At 36.3% G+C, this 18,131-nt stretch overlaps 1 protein-coding gene and 1 long non-coding RNA gene across 2 annotated transcripts in view; one reads left to right on the forward strand and one right to left on the reverse strand.

The window, feature by feature from the left end:
• SAD2 (ARM repeat superfamily protein) overlaps positions 1 to 9,872 on the forward strand; it is a 43,931-nt gene extending 34,059 nt beyond the window's left edge. The window contains exons 16-22 of the mRNA XM_006850216.4: positions 1,814 to 1,917; positions 2,064 to 2,243; positions 5,591 to 5,730; positions 5,820 to 5,959; positions 6,179 to 6,336; positions 7,465 to 7,588; positions 9,007 to 9,872. Coding sequence (XP_006850279.1) covers positions 1,814 to 1,917; positions 2,064 to 2,243; positions 5,591 to 5,730; positions 5,820 to 5,959; positions 6,179 to 6,336; positions 7,465 to 7,588; positions 9,007 to 9,158 — 998 coding nt within the window. The 3' untranslated portion in view covers positions 9,159 to 9,872. The remainder of the gene's footprint in view (positions 1 to 1,813; positions 1,918 to 2,063; positions 2,244 to 5,590; positions 5,731 to 5,819; positions 5,960 to 6,178; positions 6,337 to 7,464; positions 7,589 to 9,006) is intronic.
• A 1,922-nt stretch (positions 9,873 to 11,794) lies between these two features.
• On the reverse strand, positions 11,795 to 16,175 carry LOC148781684 (uncharacterized). The gene is made up of 2 exons (XR_016058096.1): positions 13,902 to 16,175; positions 11,795 to 12,459 (listed from the first exon to the last, which is right to left on the reverse strand). It is a non-coding gene; the product is annotated as an uncharacterized LOC148781684 (long non-coding RNA).
• Positions 16,176 to 18,131: the final 1,956 nt, after the last annotated feature.

Here is an 18,131-nt window from a genome sequence, read left to right on the forward strand (position 1 = left end):
TATTTTGTTAATTTTCTTAACTTTTTAAATTTATTGACCTCATTGGAAGCGATGAGCTTGCAGAGGGACTGCATCGTGCCTCATAGATCCCACCCAGCGCATTGACTTGGCATCCCACTTTGATAACCTTCAGCTGGAAACCAGATTTTACAAACATGTTTGGTGTATATTTGCTTCTTGTTTTGTTTCTTTAGTTGTGTATGCTTTGTCATAAATTTCTGTTTTTTTTTTTTCTTTTCCTTAAATGTTGACTTGTATTGCATAAATAGGAGTTTTATACTATTGAAAAATGGCAACCAACAGGTTGGGTGCATGAAATCAGGGTTATGCAACCTCTGATTGTAACAAATACTGTTGGCTGCAAACTCCCAGTGTTAAAAACAACATTGGGAGATCAATCCCACTCTTGGGTACTATCGCCCAGAAGCTACTAGCTAGTCCCTGTGTGACCACCTGTTGCATCTTCCTTGATGAGAGTGTCAGCGATGTTGCTTTCTCACAACCTTTTTGAATGTTTTTATTTTTATAATTAGCTAGTAGAAATTTTATGTAAGAAGTTACACATGGGATGGAGAAGGCGTCTATGGACCTTGATGTTCAAATACAAACTGAAATTTATTCAAGTGTACCGAACCCTTGTTGCATTGTAAAAGTTTTGTGGTCATTCTATATTTTGTGATTCTTATAAACACTGGTCACTGGACAATATATATTAATTGAGTAAAAAAATAGGTGCGTTCATGGAATTATGTTTCCAATGGTTGAGAGTTGTAAGGAATTTCTATGGTCTGAAACAACTTTCTAATGTCTATGGCTGATGCCATCCATTTGGTTTTTAAGTCTAGGCAGCTTAGAAGATTCATTTCTTTGTTGCAAAAAACAGTGACAAATTAGGGATTCTTGCAAATACGGATGTTGTGAGGAAGTATTCTTGAACAGTGAATGCTAGTTCATGATTTCCGTTTTGTATAGAGAATTGGAGTAGTGTGGCAGTGGCAGGGTTTATAAATTACTTAGCTTATTTGGCCACATGATATGCTCAAATACAGGTCTCTTGGATTGTTAAAATCCACAGCTTATGATCAGCTAAATCTTTTTAACTCTTCTTTCTTTAGTGGCTGCATATGTAGGCTATCTATAGGAGCTGGTTTGACGTCTGGGTTTTCTTTTCAAGGGATAGAGGTCCTTTTGCAAATGGGGACCGAAGATATGGTGTTTTTCCATTTCAGTGCAAAATATCTTTTTTCTTTCGTGTGGCTAACTAATTATTGAAATTGATACCTATTTCATGGTCTGGTCTTTGAGGGGAAGGTAAAATGAGGATGGTGGGTTTGGACCTGCTGTAGGGCTTCATGCTCTATTTGTCATGTTGCTCATTTTTTTTTCTATTTGAAGATCATATTTCTCATTTTGTTGAAAATTTTCTTTTACTCCAAAACAGAAAATGCTTCTCAGTTTTTTTTCTATTAGGATTTGGTATATCTGTTGCCATGAAGTTCATTTCGTCTTTGTTTAATGCATATTGTTCTTTCCTCTCCTTTCCTTTGCTTTTTGAGTTATCTTGGTTTCAAAGTGAGAGATTAGTTGCCAATGCATGATATTGTTTAATTCAATACTTATTTTGTGTTATTTATCCATGAAATTGTTGCCATGTATCCCTCATTAATGGAAATTTGTTGTATTTGTGAAGGAAATTTTGTTGGATGGTGAGAGACTTAAGTTACTGTCTGTGGAATCTTCCTGTGCAGCGGGAGTAGCTTATATTCTTTCTCTTAACCTTTCTTATTTAGATCTTTGAAATCTTCTGGTGCAGATATTCTGGTTCCATTGGACAATTACATATCAAGGAGTACTGCACATTTCCTCACCTGCAAGGATCCTGATTACCAACAGAGCCTTTGGAAGATGCTTTCATCTGTATGTAACGAACAATATATGTTCAGATGTTAATTACCTTCATAGTGTTTTTCTGTTTATCTAGCGTGCTTAGAAGGCTAAGGCTGTACCTTTGAGACTACGTACCACTTAAATCATGTGAAGCATCTTGTCTTTACTCTATTCAGGTCATGGCCGATAAAAACATGGAAGATCATGATATTGAGCCTGCTCCGAAGCTCATAGAAGCAGTATTTCAAAATTGCAAAGGACAGGTGGATCAATGGGTTGAGCCATATGTTCGAGTCACAGTTGATAGGCTACACCGAACTGAGAAGGCATTCTTGAAGTCTCTTCTTGTGGAAGTTGTAAGGGTTTTTCTAAAATTTGTTAGTTTATTTCTTGTTATTTGTGAGTGATAATTGTGCATTCTTACGTTCCCATTAAGATTTTATGGACCTTTCTTTTTGTTTGACCTCTCTATTGATTTTTGGTTTGGCGTATATGTTACTTAGGATTAATGATGGTATCCAACATTGTGCTATCCATTTCAGTAAAACAGGAAATTGTATTTGATATGTTTAGAGTTATTATAAGTTCAATTGCATATCTGGTGAGAAACCATTGGGCTCATGTGCATTGGCTATCCACCACCTGAGCTGTGTAGGGGAGATCGTTTCAGAGGATCACTGACATTCTCAGACCTTGGTCACTCAATTGTCTGGGTAAATTTTGTTTTGTTACAGCTTTACTTGTTATACAGATGAACTCCACTAGGATACTTATAAAGCTTTCCTGCTCACATATTCTCTTATTTTACATGGTTTTTAGTTGGTTTCCTTGTTGATGGATGCCATATTTCTTCAATGGGTTAAAAAGGATAAACAAAGAATTGTTGGGGAGAGTGGGCAACTATACTGACAGACTATTCTGCAATTAAAGTTGTTACTTCGCAAGTTTTGTGCTTCCTACATATTCTCACTGATTCACAAGTTCTGCCGCCTGATTGTGTCCCCCTTAATCTCTCTTTTTCAAGCAAACCCCTCTGCATATGGTTTTGCTACTTACCATGAGGTAGCATATCCCTCTGCATTAATTGTTACATTACTTCAGCTCCTTGCCGCACACAAGGACTTAGAAATTGTGAGCTCCTTGCTGCTGTTGGAACCACTAGAAGCCCACCATTCCCTGTATAGACCATTTCCTCTATTACCATCTTGTTGTGTGAGCAGACCCAATGAGGTTTTTACCACATCGTTTTGTTTCTCTTAGGAGGTCTGAAAAAAGATGTGAGCCCTCGTCTTTACTAAACCCTTCAAGGACCTTGCTAGTTGATTTTTCCTTTTTGGTTAGCAAGGTGATAGGACCTTGCTAGTTGGTACCTACTTTGAAATGTCACATCTCACTGTCACTGATGTATTCCCAATTTTCCAATAATTTATGCTGTACCAAAATCGTGAACTTTCTAGTAATAATTGAGAAATACAGCTTGAGAAATCACTAATTTCATATGCATTGGCAAACCACTACCTGATCGGTGTAGGTCAGATCATTTCGGAGCATCATTGACATCCTCAGACCTTTGTTACTCATTTGTTTTGGTAGATTATCTTGTAGTTACTGCTTTACTTTTTTCTTTTTTTGATGCATATTTGATTGCATTTCTTAGAGTATGATAATTACAGGGCGAAGTGGAGATGTGCATTTGTAGTTTTATGTGATTACCACATATCAATGAATCTAAATGGAAATTTCTATAGGACGACATGCTTTATGGGACAGAATGATGTGTGGTCAAGAAACAATATATGCATAGGATGAGGGTAGTGGAGATGAGGATGTTGAGAAGACGAGAAATAATAGAATTCGAAATTAATACTTTCGAGGGAATTTAGGGTTGGTTCCAATAGGTGATAAGATGAGGGAAAGTAGACCTAGGTTGGGCTGGCCATATGAAGGGTAGATTTAATACAACATTATTTATGACGGGCGATTTGGTTCAAGTGGAAGGCTCCAACAGGCCAAGGGGACGGCCCAAAAAGGATATAGATGGAAGTAGTAAGAAGAGATACGGTGACTTATGGTCTGACTGAGGGTATGACCCTTGATAGAGCAGAATGAAGGAACAAGATTTGTGTAGTCAACCGCAAATAGTTGGGATGATACTTGGGTGATGATGATGATGACTTAGAATATGATAATTTCATGACAAAAATGGCTTGCCACAAACCGGGAGCTCTATAAAAAAGTATGCCCTAGTGGAAAAACTTGGGCTGGGCATAGAATAAAGAAACCCCTTTGGCCTAATATTATGAATGAAAACAGGGGCCTACAAACAAGAAACACCCATTTGGATCTATAAAAATGAAACCAGAAGTAAAGAAACAAAACCAAGAAACCTCTTTGGCCTAATAATATGAACGAAAAGGAGTCGAGTCCAAAACTTCTCTAGCTGGCAGATTGCGAAGAAGAGGAGAAGAAAGTAGTAAAAGGGGAAAGAAAAGGGAGGGGGGAGGAGGGGGGCTTGGAAGGGAGAGCTAGAGGCAGGAGAGATAGAAAGGGAGGGATGGAGGAGGCTGGGTAATGTACTACAAAGTTTCGGGGGCCGTCGACCGTGGCAGTCCAGCTCTATGAGTCTATCTGCAAGCGGTCCACCCAGGCAGTCCACCACTATGAGGCTATCTACAAGTAGTCCACCTTGTCAGTCATCCCTGGCCTCAAACGAGAATAACCACCTTTCTGAGCTGCGCTTTTACATATAAACATGAGCACATGCTATCTGTACAGGTAGTGGGGACGTGGTACAATGATTAAAAGAGCAAAGAAGAGTAGGTGAAATAGAGGGAGGTAGAGTAGGAGGCAAACTGGGTTGAGGAGGTAGAAAGAGAGGTATGGTAGAAGGAGAGAATTATAGATGTGGAGAGGAGATGTAGTTATAAGGAGCTAGAGAGAGTGAGGAAGCAAAAGATATGCAATGAACAAAGAAGGTGACCTTCTTACCTCATGGTGACATTGGAGGGGGTTGACTTACTTGGTAGTCTCCAATCGTATAAAAGGATTGAGCAAATTGCTGTCCTCTAGCCTAACAGCATGGGTGCCCAAAAAGGGCATGGGGAAGACCCAAAAGAACATGGATAGAAGTCGTGAGGAAAGATATCGTGACTTTTGGTTGTACTGAGGGTATGGCCTTCTATAGAGAAGGATGGAGGAGCAAGATGCATATAGCTGACCCAGGATAATTGGGATAAGGCTTGGATAATGATGATGATGATTAACAAGGTGATATGACCTTGCTAGTTGACACCTGGTTTGAGATGTCACATCCCACCATCACTGATGGAATGCCATTGTTCCAATAACTTTTCTTGATACCAAAATCTTGAACTTCCTATTACTCATTAAGGAATATTTCCTTAGTTCACTATCAGGGTAGCTGAAAGCTATGAGGAACCAGTTGTTTTTTCCTGGGACTCCCAGGAATCATACTTGGGTCGTTTGGTGATAAATTGGAAAAATAAGTATACATGTATGTAGTTATGTACTTATTAAATATAAATAACTTAAAAAAGAAATGTTACATGCTAGAAAATTTGTTAGTAGCGTAAGCAGCATGTTTCTCTCGTTTTATTTTGTTCTATTATGACCATGGACAGGTATCATAATTTTCTTGTTTCGTTTGTGTATGAGTGAATAACAAGGAAAGTTGACTTTGCAGATTGCCAATGCGCTATACTATAATGCCATGTTGACATTCAGTGCATTGCAAAAACTTGGGGTTGCTACGGAAATCTTCGAACTCTGGTTTCAGATGCTTCAACAAGTTAAAAAGAGTGGTGTACGTGTGTATTTTAGAAGGTATTTTTTTTTTTAATATTTTGAGTAGCTTATTTGTCGTGTATTGCTATGCTATTTTGGATGGGATTCAAGTTCTTTGGTCATTTCAGGGAACATGATAAAAAGGTTTGCTGCTTGGGATTAACTTCACTTCTTGCATTACCTGTGGAGCACTTGCCTGAGCATGCAGTAGGTCGTGTGTTCCGAGCAACACTTGATCTGCTTGTTGCTTACAAGGAACAAGTAGCAGGTTTGTCAATGGGTCCCTTTCATCATTTATGCCTTAATTATGAATGTTAGTGTCTCCTTGTTGCATTCAGGTCCTCATTAAGATAACCTTGGGATTGTAGTTCAAAAGGTGGCTTTTCTTTTCCCTTTTACAGGGTGGCCTCCTAACCACCCCCTAAACCCCCTCTTTATCTCTCTCCCACACATTCTTGCGTGTTAACATTTGTTGGAAACTGAGCAGAAGCTGCAAAAGAGGAAGAAGCCGATGATGATGATATGGATGGTTTCAAAACAGATGATGATGATGGGGAAGATGATGGATCGGATAAGGAAATGGGAGTTGATGATGAGGATGGCGATGACGCTGATAGTCTTAGGCTTCAGAAGTTAGCAGCCCAGGTTTGTGAAACAAGAAATCATGTATTTTCTCGGTTATGCTTTGCCAATTTTTTTATTAATGGCCATATTGTTATTAATGGCCAAGAACGTCTGAAGCCTAAATAGAAAAGATAAAGAGAAGAAGAGAAACAAAAGATGCCTCTATGATACATACTTAATATGCCTCTATGATACATAGTTTTTTAAATTATCAAGATAAATGTATAGATAAAATTTAAGGTGACAATGAAATTACAAGGGTTTTTTTATCAGTGATGCATTATGCATTATGCATTCTTGTATTACTTTTAATCACTTAAATTTACTCAAAAGATGCTAGGGTCCAGCTATTACTGAGTATGTGGAGTGTGAGTTTCACTTCAAACATGCAAAGCTATCCGAGTTTTTGATTATATTGGATAAGCGTGTTTTGCTATTTAGGTAGATCTTGGTTGTGTTCTAAACCTTATCTGGCCCTGATTTGCTTATGAAAAACAAAATGCCCACCAAGCACACATGTACCGCCAATCTTAGGCCCTTCGGTTGAGTTTTTATCTCATAGTTTTGCTTGTGACCCGTCATGATGCTGGAAGGAAAGCTGGGAAATTAAATCCATCCTTTTCTTGAACCTTAAACAAGCAAAATCAACAATAATGGAGAAAGAACATGGACTAAGAGGAGAACTTTTTCTATCATAAATAAAGTCATTCTAAATAACAGTCTCTCAAAATGTGACATCCAACCTTATAAGCTTATATCTCTTGAAATTGGTAAAAATTAAAAAATTAGAATACTTTCGTCCTGCATCACATCACTAATTCGTATTTGAAAAGAAAAAATACCCACAATGCATGCATGCACACACACAATCAAGTTTCCTAAATTATCTTTTTTTTGTTTTGTTTGTGTACTCTCCTCATTCCTTCCCCTTGTAGATTTTGGTTATCTTTCTACTCAATGCATACTTTATTGTTTGATAGGTTCTTTTAACTTGCTGTATATTGTATTGTTTGGTAACTGCTTCTACATTTTATCTGTCTTGTATAGTTATTGTGTGCTGTCTTGTTTGTCAACTGTAATTCACTTTATGTACACTGTTGTTTGGTAACTGGATAGTTTGATGTGTTTCTTTTATTTTTCTGAATGTAGGCAAAGTCTTTTCACCCGAATGATGATGATGATGATTCAGATGATGATTTCAGTGATGATGAGGAGTTTCAATCTCCTATTGATGAGGTGGATCCCTTTGTTTTATTTGCGAACACTGTGAAAGGTACCTTCCTTGCAGTTCAAACCTTATACGTGTAATTGCAAGCCTTCCATCTTTTGCATGGTGTCCACATAAGCCATTCCCTCTTGGAAAAACCTGATAATGTTGTTAGAAGACACATTTCTGTTTCTTCCTTTGTTTCCTCGTTAACTAAGGAAAAAGTTTATATAAGGATGCTACCTTATAATGTAGAACTACTGATGCCTCTCAAAAATCCATCGGAAAAGGTAGTTTTAATGTTGAAAAACCCTTTGATTGATCATCTCGACATTGAGATGTATGACTATGAAAAATAAAAAGATTTTAAGTCTAAAAAATAGTGCATTTTACAACATATTATCTACACCGTCCATTTTCAAGATTTTCATATGTTTATAGATCTACTTGATTTTAGCCATTTTTGAAATTTAAAATTTTATATTTAGATATAAAAATAGATTTTTAGATAATCCTAAGAACATTTTGCATCGAAATTATAGACCATGATAAAATTTGAAGATGCACCTTACCTCTACACCTACGGATGCATCCGTATGCCAACTGCACCCATTAACTATTGACTTCTATAGAAAACAAATGATACAGGCATTTCATTGGAAGTGTCCATTGGAAGGCCTTCTGAATCAATCTCCTCCTTCCAAGCCTTTGACCTCCCAAATTCCAACCATCGATCTACACCCCTCGTATATTTTGCATGAGTAAATAGCCACTTTCCATTTGACCTCATCTTTTAACTACCTAATTCTCTGCTTATTCTCTGGCTCTGAGTTCCACTTTCTTTCCCTTTCTGAGAACATTGTCTCTCTTACCCTCTTCCCCACACAGATGGAGAGATCTATTGCTTGATGGGAACCTGTACTATGATCCACATGACACATCAAAGTTGCAGTCATAAGGGTCATAACCATCCAAGCAATGGGTTGGATTGTGATGCATAAAAAATGGAGACCCACCTTGACATGACTTGTTTTTGGGTCCTGCTCTTATTGTCCAACCTATTAATTGGATGCCAATGGACCTTGTGTACATCCATGATGTCTTGTGATCATGTGTACCATCCTTGTCATTCGTTCTTCATTTGATCTGTTGGGGCCTCATTGCTCATACTGAATTCTTGTGCTTATAGTTTACTTTTGTTCTTATTGCTACTGGTGATGCTTCTTATCACTGCCACTAGTACTGCTATATTTCTACTACGGCAACCTTTATGATATTATGATTATCAAGAAAATTGTTTAAGCAATCCTTCAAAAAAAGAAAAGAAAATTGTTTATGCAAATACGAGTACTCAGTCCCTTAAAAAATTGAATGTAAATATATTGGTATAGTGATTCCTCCTTTCTTTTCTTTTCTTTTTTATATTTCCTGATTTATATGGCGGATATCACTTTATAACAAAAAATTGTTAATGTGTTAACCAGCCATGTCAGCATCCAACCCTATGAGGTTTCAGAATCTAATGCAGTCCTTAGACTTTCACTACCAAGCTCTTGCCAGTGGTGTAGCTCAGCATGCAGAAGAGCGGAGAGTAGAGATGGAGAAGGAGAAGGCCGAAAAAGCTGCATGCTCATAAAATTAGCACGTCAGTCGATGCTCTCGATTGTGTCAGCATGTATGTTAGTACTTGAGGGATGGATTACAAGTCTTCCCCCATTTGTTGATTTGGTAATGTTGGGCCAGTGTTTGGCTTCTGTTCAAGGCAGTTGAGTGTCTACCTGATGAACTTAGGTTTAGATCTGGCACAACACTTGTTTTCTCTATCCAAAAGAATGAATAAAGGAAGCAAGATAAAGGAGGAGAACAAGAAATGAGCTCTGTGGTTTTGGTAATAAACCACAAGTGCACGTTTTGCACTTGTCGTGGCGAGGGTTTTGTCTTGTCTTGTGGTATTGGTATCATGCCCTCCTAGTGCTCAGAAAGCATCCGGTGGGTTTTATTCTTTTTTCTGGTGGGGGAAGATTTGGGCCTTTATGAGTTGGCCCTCCCTCCCTTTCTCGGAGTGAGTTGAATTTGTTAGAGAGCAATTTTCCCATTTCCGGGCAGGGTGGTTCCGGGGATGTTTGTCAATGAACCTGGTCCAGTTTTACTGAACTAGGGGAAGTTGGTCAGTATACTATAGAGTGTATATTAATCAGTGATAGCCCAAGGTGTATTTAGTGGTGGTGGGGTTTTTGGTAAAATTATATGGGAGCGGAGGCCAGGGGATTTGCTAGCATTCCCCCTATTTTTTGGTTATGTAAACAAGATTTTATTCATTGAAAGTTGACAAGAGAATTTTGGGTTTTTATTTGTTATCGAATTGTTCCTCTTTGCTCAAATTTATTTTATTTTCAATTGTCTTGGAAATTGGTTTTGTTTTCAGATGGTTTCGCATGTTTTCTTTATTGCCACAAGCCAGATCAGCTGGTTGGTCATGACACCTATATCTTAGTAGTGTCCTATCCCTTTTCTAGCACCTGACAATTGTAAATTATTTTAATCTGGTGATGAGATTTTAGCTTTTAAAATGAAAGATTTCAGTGGCCATGGGAAGTGTTTGTTATCCCTGGAGGGAATGAGTGCTTATCGTTTGACTTGATTATCAAATTGGTATGGTTTGGAGCAATTAGCTTCTTCCTTTCATCTATATTGTCAGAATGGAAAATCGTCCCTCAAATGTTGAGTTGAAAATTAAATTGCCACTTTTCAGCTTATGTTTTTCCCAGGAACATACTTGGTGAAAAATGAGGTAACTTTCATGCATCCTTATGCCAAAGCAATGTCGTGATGCCAGTTATGTACGAAGTATTGGGATACTTACAGATAAATCCGGCTTTTGCACACGTTTGCTTGGAGTAGGGTGTAGGTTTAAGCTTCTGTGAGGGTTTCTTGTCTCGTAGCGTGTCGTCTTTGATTATGAAATTTTAATGTTCAAAGTTCAAATCAAGCAAATCTATGAACGCATGAAAATCTTGAAAATGAGCGATTCAGATAGTAGTGTATTATGAATTGTATTTATTTTGGGGACTTCAAAATCTTTTTTTTTTCCTCTATCCAAATATCTCGATGACAGGATGTCAATATTGAAACAGCTTTTTTCTATGTATTTTTAAGTGCACCTTAATTCTACAATTTGCGGCGCTTAATGGTGTATAAATATTTTTCTTTATCGTTATTTTTATTTTATTTCTACTTTTTCATGCTATTGGGAGTTATCCTGAGAAATACAATCTTTAAATGAACGTGGGGCCAAAGTGCAGCAAGTATTGAGAAATAGTTTTGGAGATGAGCACTTAATTAGGGTATGAGGACCCATTTTGCTCTGAACCCAACTATAGGAATTCTTTAATAAGAAACTACTACTTCGCAAAAGTTGCATGTTTATTTCGCATTAGGCTCAATTTAGGATTTTTGGGGGCGCACGTGTGATTTACGTTTGAAGTTAACAACCAAATAGGACTCTTCTAAAACGGATCGCGTTAGGTAGCGACCAGTGTAGGAAAAATCAGGCGGTTCAAATTGGAATCACTTAGATTGGAACTGGCCACCGTTTGCAGTTGATTTGGGTAAATTTAAAATAAATTATTTAAAATCCTAAAAAATAAGGGATTTTATTTGTAATGAATTTTTTAATTTTTTTCATCATTTTCGTAAAGATTGGAAATTGTTTTGGTCATTAAAACTTATTTTTACATTTTCCCATTTTTTAAGAAAATTTCAAAAATATCCTTGGGCACAAATCGATTATTTAAAATCCATCTTTTTCATCAATTTTCAACTTCATTTGGATGTACTTTGTTTAATCATGTTTTAAATATATTTTTTATATTTTATTAGTTTTTTGTTTTTGTATTTTTAAAATTTTTTTGACACTTTTTTGACCGTCCGAGACTTATTCGGTTAGTCTGATTGAACCGGTTGGTTTACCAGGTAGTACTAAGTAACCGCTTCTAGCCCTATGTCCAATTAATCGTTCCGGTTCAATTTTTCACTGGTAGCTACTCGAGTTGAGAGTCTCTGGTTATGACCAATTCCATAGGATATTTGTAGCCTATGCACTTGGAAGAGCAAAAACGCTCGCTCTCTCTCCCCCACACGCACATCAAATCACAATATTTTGAGTGGGGAAGGAACCATCCATGGTTCTAGTTGGGGATAGAAAGAGGATTTGAATTTCTTTCTTGAAATAATACCATCTCGAATGTGATATTCACCTTCATCAACAACTTATTTGCAAACCATAAATCTAATGAAGACAAAATGCTGTGAGGCATTTTAAGGTAATATTAATATGCAAATCTTACCATTCCGAAGGGAACGTTCACATTTGAGTTCACCTTCAACGACCACTTATTTCGATGAGGTTGCAAATCCATAATTCAAAAAGGGCTTGAAAAAATGATGTGAGTATTAGATAATGTACAGAGAAACTTTATCACCATCATCATCATCATCTAAGCCTTATCCCAAGTAGTTGGGGTTGGCTAATTTATATAGAGATGTGACAAAAGTTTTACATTAGTTGCCAACCTGACACAACCCTTATCCTTTCTCATCTGAGCTCAGGACTGGCCAAGGTTGAGTTTCTCCTCCCCACAAATACAAGAATAAATATTGCCATAAATAATTCAACCATGTGAATGTACCAATAGTCTGAGCAGATAACAATCTAGGAGCACTCTCCTAACCCCTTCGATCCCTCCCCACCTTTTGTTGTCACTGAGTTAACCTCATTTTAACCGGTTCATCCATAACTCTCTAGAATCCAGTCGCTCGAATCCAAACCTAAAAAGGGAAACTTTTTTGTCGACCAGTTCATCCATAACTCTTCAGAATTCAGCCCCTCAAATCCAACCCAAAAAGGGAATCTTTTTTGTGGGAGACTAGATGCTCCTCTACTCACCAATGCACACCAGGTGACAATTAAGTGTTAAATCAGGCATAAAGCCAATCAAAAAGTAAAATGTCATAAAAAACACTAAACAAATACCAGAAGTGAGAACATATGTTAATAAAATATCATATAAAGAAGAATGATTCACATTCCAGTGGGCACCACTTTAAAAGACCTACTGACGTTTCAAAAGTTGAAGTTTGGCCAACATTACTGGTAGCAGAAGTTTACTACAGCAGTTCAAGAAAAATTTAAAAATGCACTAGGATTAGTTTGGTTTGAAAATTTCTGACATTAGTTCTCACACAGAAGCTCTAGATTGGAGCATCCTGCAAACTAGATATATTTCATGTTCGGCCATTCTAACCTATACTGCAGTCCATCAGAAAATTCTGCTCAAGTTTCAAAAGAGCATATTATTACCCTTATTTCTATTAAGTATGTATTCTGACCTCTGTGAGTATTTTTTTATTGTATTCATTTTCTATAACCCCATCCAATATTATTGCCCAATGCCATTTACCATCGCCTTTTCCATTTTGAACTAGAGTATAGCAATCATATGACAATAGCATAGGCCACATAAAGATACTAAAAACATATGCAAAGCATTACAGCTAACTTTTTATCAAAATAAGCATCCATTTTCGGAAATCCATTTGAATAGGTTTATGTGAGCATTTGCTTCCTCATATATAAGATGTACAGTTCAGAAAGGGAGAGTGCGACCTCGAATCAAAAATCACAGTATTGCATGATTGTCAAGCATTGAAGCATAAAGGGAACATGCATGTTATGGTAAAGACTATATCTAAAATTGGAAATTGTTGATAGTAAGTCAATAGGAGCATCAATTTAACGAGAGAGCTGGAGCAAAAATCTGAATAGATTACCAAGTTTTATTCATTGCAAATCTGAGAATAGAAATTGGGGCATAGATACCATCCAACTCAATAGGTCAAAAGAATTGTTGAATGGCTCTTCAAATTTGAACTTGAGTATACAAGCCTTGGTTTGAGGTCTATTGGCTGTTAATGATCCAGAGCAGGTTATTGTTGAACTAGATTCCAGAATTTGATAGAAGCAATAGTGGTTGTTAATGAATTTGAAAAACCCTTGAAAATGAAGAGGAAAAGAATTTTGTCGATCGCACATTTGAAAGACAGCCGACCCCAATTAATTGAGAAAAGGCTAAAATGATGATGATGACACATTTGTAAGACATTCTAGGGAGGAATTTACCAAATAGTTCCTTCTATCATACTCAACAGATGGTTTGTCACAAACTACAAAAGAAGCCTGAGATGATGCAGTTGTGGAAGTTTATGGGAGCAATGGTACCCAGTCTGTTCAGTCAATGCCTGTCTTGAACTCTGATGAAACTACAACTGGAAGTAAGAAGGGTACGGGACTGTCAAATCGAGAGAGAGCTATGTAACTTACCAGATATGGGGGAGACAAATCATCTGCACAGTGAAAAATGTCGTTCCAGGTTATGCCTTTCCAAGGAATGCGAAACATGATGATTTCCTAGATAGAACAATCCATGAAGACAAATTATGTAACAATACAGCTGAGAAGGTTCTAGTAGATGAGCGGATGACATTGGAATAGAGAGATATAGCACCCGTTCGTGCTGATTATATAGTCAAATTATATCTAGAATACACGTCAGAGATCGACTATTTAACATTTTACCTATACCTTTTGATTTAATTTCAAAATAGCCATCAAAATACACATGGCCATTGTTGGAATAGTTGAAAAAGTGCAAACTGTTAAATTGTCGAAAAGTTACATATATTTTGATAAATTTCTCGAAAACCAAAAGGATAACTCAAGAAGAGAACAGGATGAATAGGTCTCAGGTGCATCCACCTGTCCATGACGTGTTGCGTACATTTTTTAGCAGATTTTCTATCTATGCAGGCGTATTCGCACCTCCTTTCGACATATGTGGTGAGAGGTAAACTAGATCACGAGACATCAGCGTAACCATCCCAGCAACTTTTTGAGCTATGATCCAGCACTCTTTGAGTATTTGGGCTTCTTTTTATATGTATAGTGTGCTTCTTTTTTTTTTTTAACAAAAGTATAGTGTGCTTTGTTAAGCACTGATTCTTTTGTGTATGAACTCAAGGTTAAACCCCATGGTGTTGGCCTCCATCATACATTGTAAAAACTTTGTTGCAGTAAAAAGAAAAACAAAGTTTGCAATCCCAAAAAAAGAAAAAGAAAAGGGAGGACAGTGGAAAGAAAAGGTAGAGAAAGAAGAATGCATGCAATACAAGGATTAATGTAGATGCAAAGTTTGATGTACATAAATATTCACAAAAGAGCAATGAAGCACAAGTGATTGAAGCATCAACAAGATGAAGAGGATAATACATTGCAGTTAGAAGGGAAATGAAAGAAAAAGAACAGTTAGAATGTCATTAAAGGTAATGGCTTTCCCAAGAGTAAACAAGTAATCAAATACTCCCAGCTCAAAAAATACAAAAAATGGAAGGGTCTTGTTTGAAGATGCCATTGTTATGAAGATATCTGGCTGAAGATTTTTCTGTATTGATGGCATGATAAGAGTTGTATGCCTTGGGATTATTTCGTAGAACAACTAAAGAAAACCCGAGAAAGAGAGAACAAACTGCAAAGTGAGAACTGAAAGTATAAAAATAACAACATTGCTAAAAGCTAATGCCCACTGTATTAGTTTACCCAAAACCCAAGCTGTGAAAATTTAAGTGTAGACCAGATTACATGTCTTGAGCATTATTAATACCCACTATCAACATCAAGTTAAATAATCATCTTTTGATACAAAGAAACTCATACATACACACTGAATTATTAAAAGAAGAGTAAGCTTAATGCAATCCAAATATCGAACGATCAAGACTCGTCAACAACATCGCAGATTCAAACCAGTCACTTTATCAAATTTCTAAACTTATGACAGTTACCTTCACTTGTGAACATCCCTAAAACACTCCCTAGAGTAAAATAGTTGAGAATTTCAAAATCTCAAACAGTAAGAGAAACACAGATAGATGATAGGAATGAATTCACAATCAATCACATATAATGCTCATGAGATTACTAGGATCAAGAAATGGGGATTTTTATTACAAAGTAGCATTCCACATTTAGAGTGAATACTAAAACAACAATATATCATCAACATATCTACTAAAACAACAATATACCATCAAACAATTAAACAGTGGTTACATGCAGACAAAATCCATCCCACAACTTCTCAGACCCGTTCCTTTCATTCATCAAAGATAAAAAAAAAGTGAAGAAATCAGATGGATGGTATTAGGAAGGCAGGAAACCTTCTTTGACGCAGAGACCCGCCATCAAAACGATCAAGCCTATCGTAGAAGAAATCAGATGGATGGTATTAGGAAGGCAGGAAACCTTCTTTGACGCAGAGACCCGCCATCAAAACGATCAAGCCTATCGTAAGGCACTGGGTGGTGGACATGACGGTTTGTGAGTAGGCAAAGAAGGATATGGCCACGCCCACCATGCCAATTACCAATCCCTTCATGCTCTGCTCCATCTCTCTCTCTAAATCGCCTGAAATTTGTTGTCTATGCTTTGCTCTGTATGATACAGGGGTGGGTTGTACTTAACGAACGGCTCTTCTCTTTGTGCTTTGCTTCCTTCCTGTGGAGGCAGTGTCAACGCTGAGGAGACCTACTTCCTACCGGATCAATATTTTACAGTTTATTATTATTATTATTATTATTATTTTTGAAGCTTTAAAATTTATAAATAAAAATAAAAATATATTTTAAAGCTATCAAAAATATTTTGAGTATTGAAACCACATTTCTAGATACTATTTAAAGGTGGGCTTTGTTTTGATTGCTTAGAACCAAGGCCTATACAAATCACATCCTTTTTTTTTTTTATTAAAAAGTATATAATGAGACTATTTACCTTTTACGTGGTTATAATTAATATTAACCATTGGATGTGAAATTGAGTGGCTGTACTTATTTAATTGACCAATTATTTTTTCAAACTATGTGACACACCTAAGTTATTAGATTTTACATCGGATGATTGTAAGTAATTATGATCTCCCTATAAAAAAAGTAAATAGTTTCATTATATACAATCCTTTTTTTTGTGTAGACTACAAGTTCATATTATCATCTAAAGGAAAAAGTTTATTTAAAGGGCTTTTCAAGGACGAAAATGGTTTGATAAAGGTGTACCCTATCAAAATAAATAAAGCCTCATCATAACTCATCGAAAATTGTAATTTAAGCATTTGAAAACCGTCACAAGGATTATCTCGGCTTGAACATTATTGTTGTAAAAAAAATAGAATTCTAAGATCTAAAAATGGTGTATATGGTAACAAATTATCTAGACCATTCACCTAAAAAATAGGTTTTCAAAGATCTGTAAATTTTTATGAGTTTCAAAATTGTATTATCGGTGTTGAAAATTGATTTTAGAGTCATCATGACGATTATTGTTGCTGAAAGTGCTTACAAGACGAGGATTTGAGGTGAGGCTTTATTTTTGTTTTCATAAAGCTTAGGCCATATAGAAACTTCTTTCTTTTAAGAAACAAGCTTCTGGTGATGTTTTTTTTAGGAACAGCAAGGGGGCACTTGCTCCGCACTTTGCTTGATGATTATATTTATAGATAAATAGATTCACGCCTACAAATTTGATAAATGTCTATAAGAAATATTAGAATATGATTGTATTCCATATAAATGATTATATTAAAGATCTTTTCATATAAAAAGAGCTTTGCATATCAATATCGGAAAGTCACACACAGATAGGTCCTCCATGTAAACAGTGGAAGATAAATAGACAACCATAAAATCTTTCTATTGACAACGGTTTAAAGTCCTCACTCTTCACATACCAACTTTCTTGAATCACCTGCAAGTTATAATGGAGCGCATGTTTTCAGTGTACGAAACATGCATTTAAAAATCACATAAACAGGCAATTATAAAGACATACATCATATACATATATGCAAAAATGACAGATGGACATAGGTCATATTTTCATATAGTAATCATGTTTCAAAACAATGTTTGAAAAAACGGCGAGTCGCAATGGACTTCTCCGAGTCGACACGGGAATTGGTTACCCTGTGTCTATTCCAACAAAATACGTGGAGTCACCTGGTTCTCGAGAAGAACTAGAGATTTGCTACAGTGACCGCTCGAGTCACTGTTTAAGATTCGGTGAACAGTGTAAAACATAAAAAATCATCAAAATTTGGATTTTTTTGATCAATTATTGGATTTTACAGGCTTGGGATCGAATCTTTCAGGCATTAACTATCACTTTTCAGCTTTATTAATCATTATATTTGAATTGATCGAATTTAGATAACAAATTATCGGTTTTGTGAAGAACACGAATTTGTTTAGGTTATCCACCATTTGTTGGATTGCAAACAAAATATGACACTATTTTTTATCAAATTGGAGGGTTCTTACTCCTGATAGTGCTATTGAGCAAAAATTATACATCATTTTCGCTTATTTTGGTCAATTACAAGACAAATTTGGGTTCGAAGTTACAGTTTCAGAAAAACAGGTAAGAGCTTATTTTTTTCCGCCATTTAATCGATTCCAATCGATTTTTTGCAAATATTTTTTTCATATCATAGAGTTTTGGTTC

The sequence above is a fragment of the Amborella trichopoda genome, chromosome 6, assembly GCF_054954075.1.
Source record: "Amborella trichopoda isolate Santa Cruz 75 chromosome 6, AtrichopodaSantaCruz75HAP2 v2.0, whole genome shotgun sequence".
NCBI classification, from domain to species: Eukaryota; Viridiplantae; Streptophyta; class Magnoliopsida; order Amborellales; family Amborellaceae; genus Amborella; species Amborella trichopoda.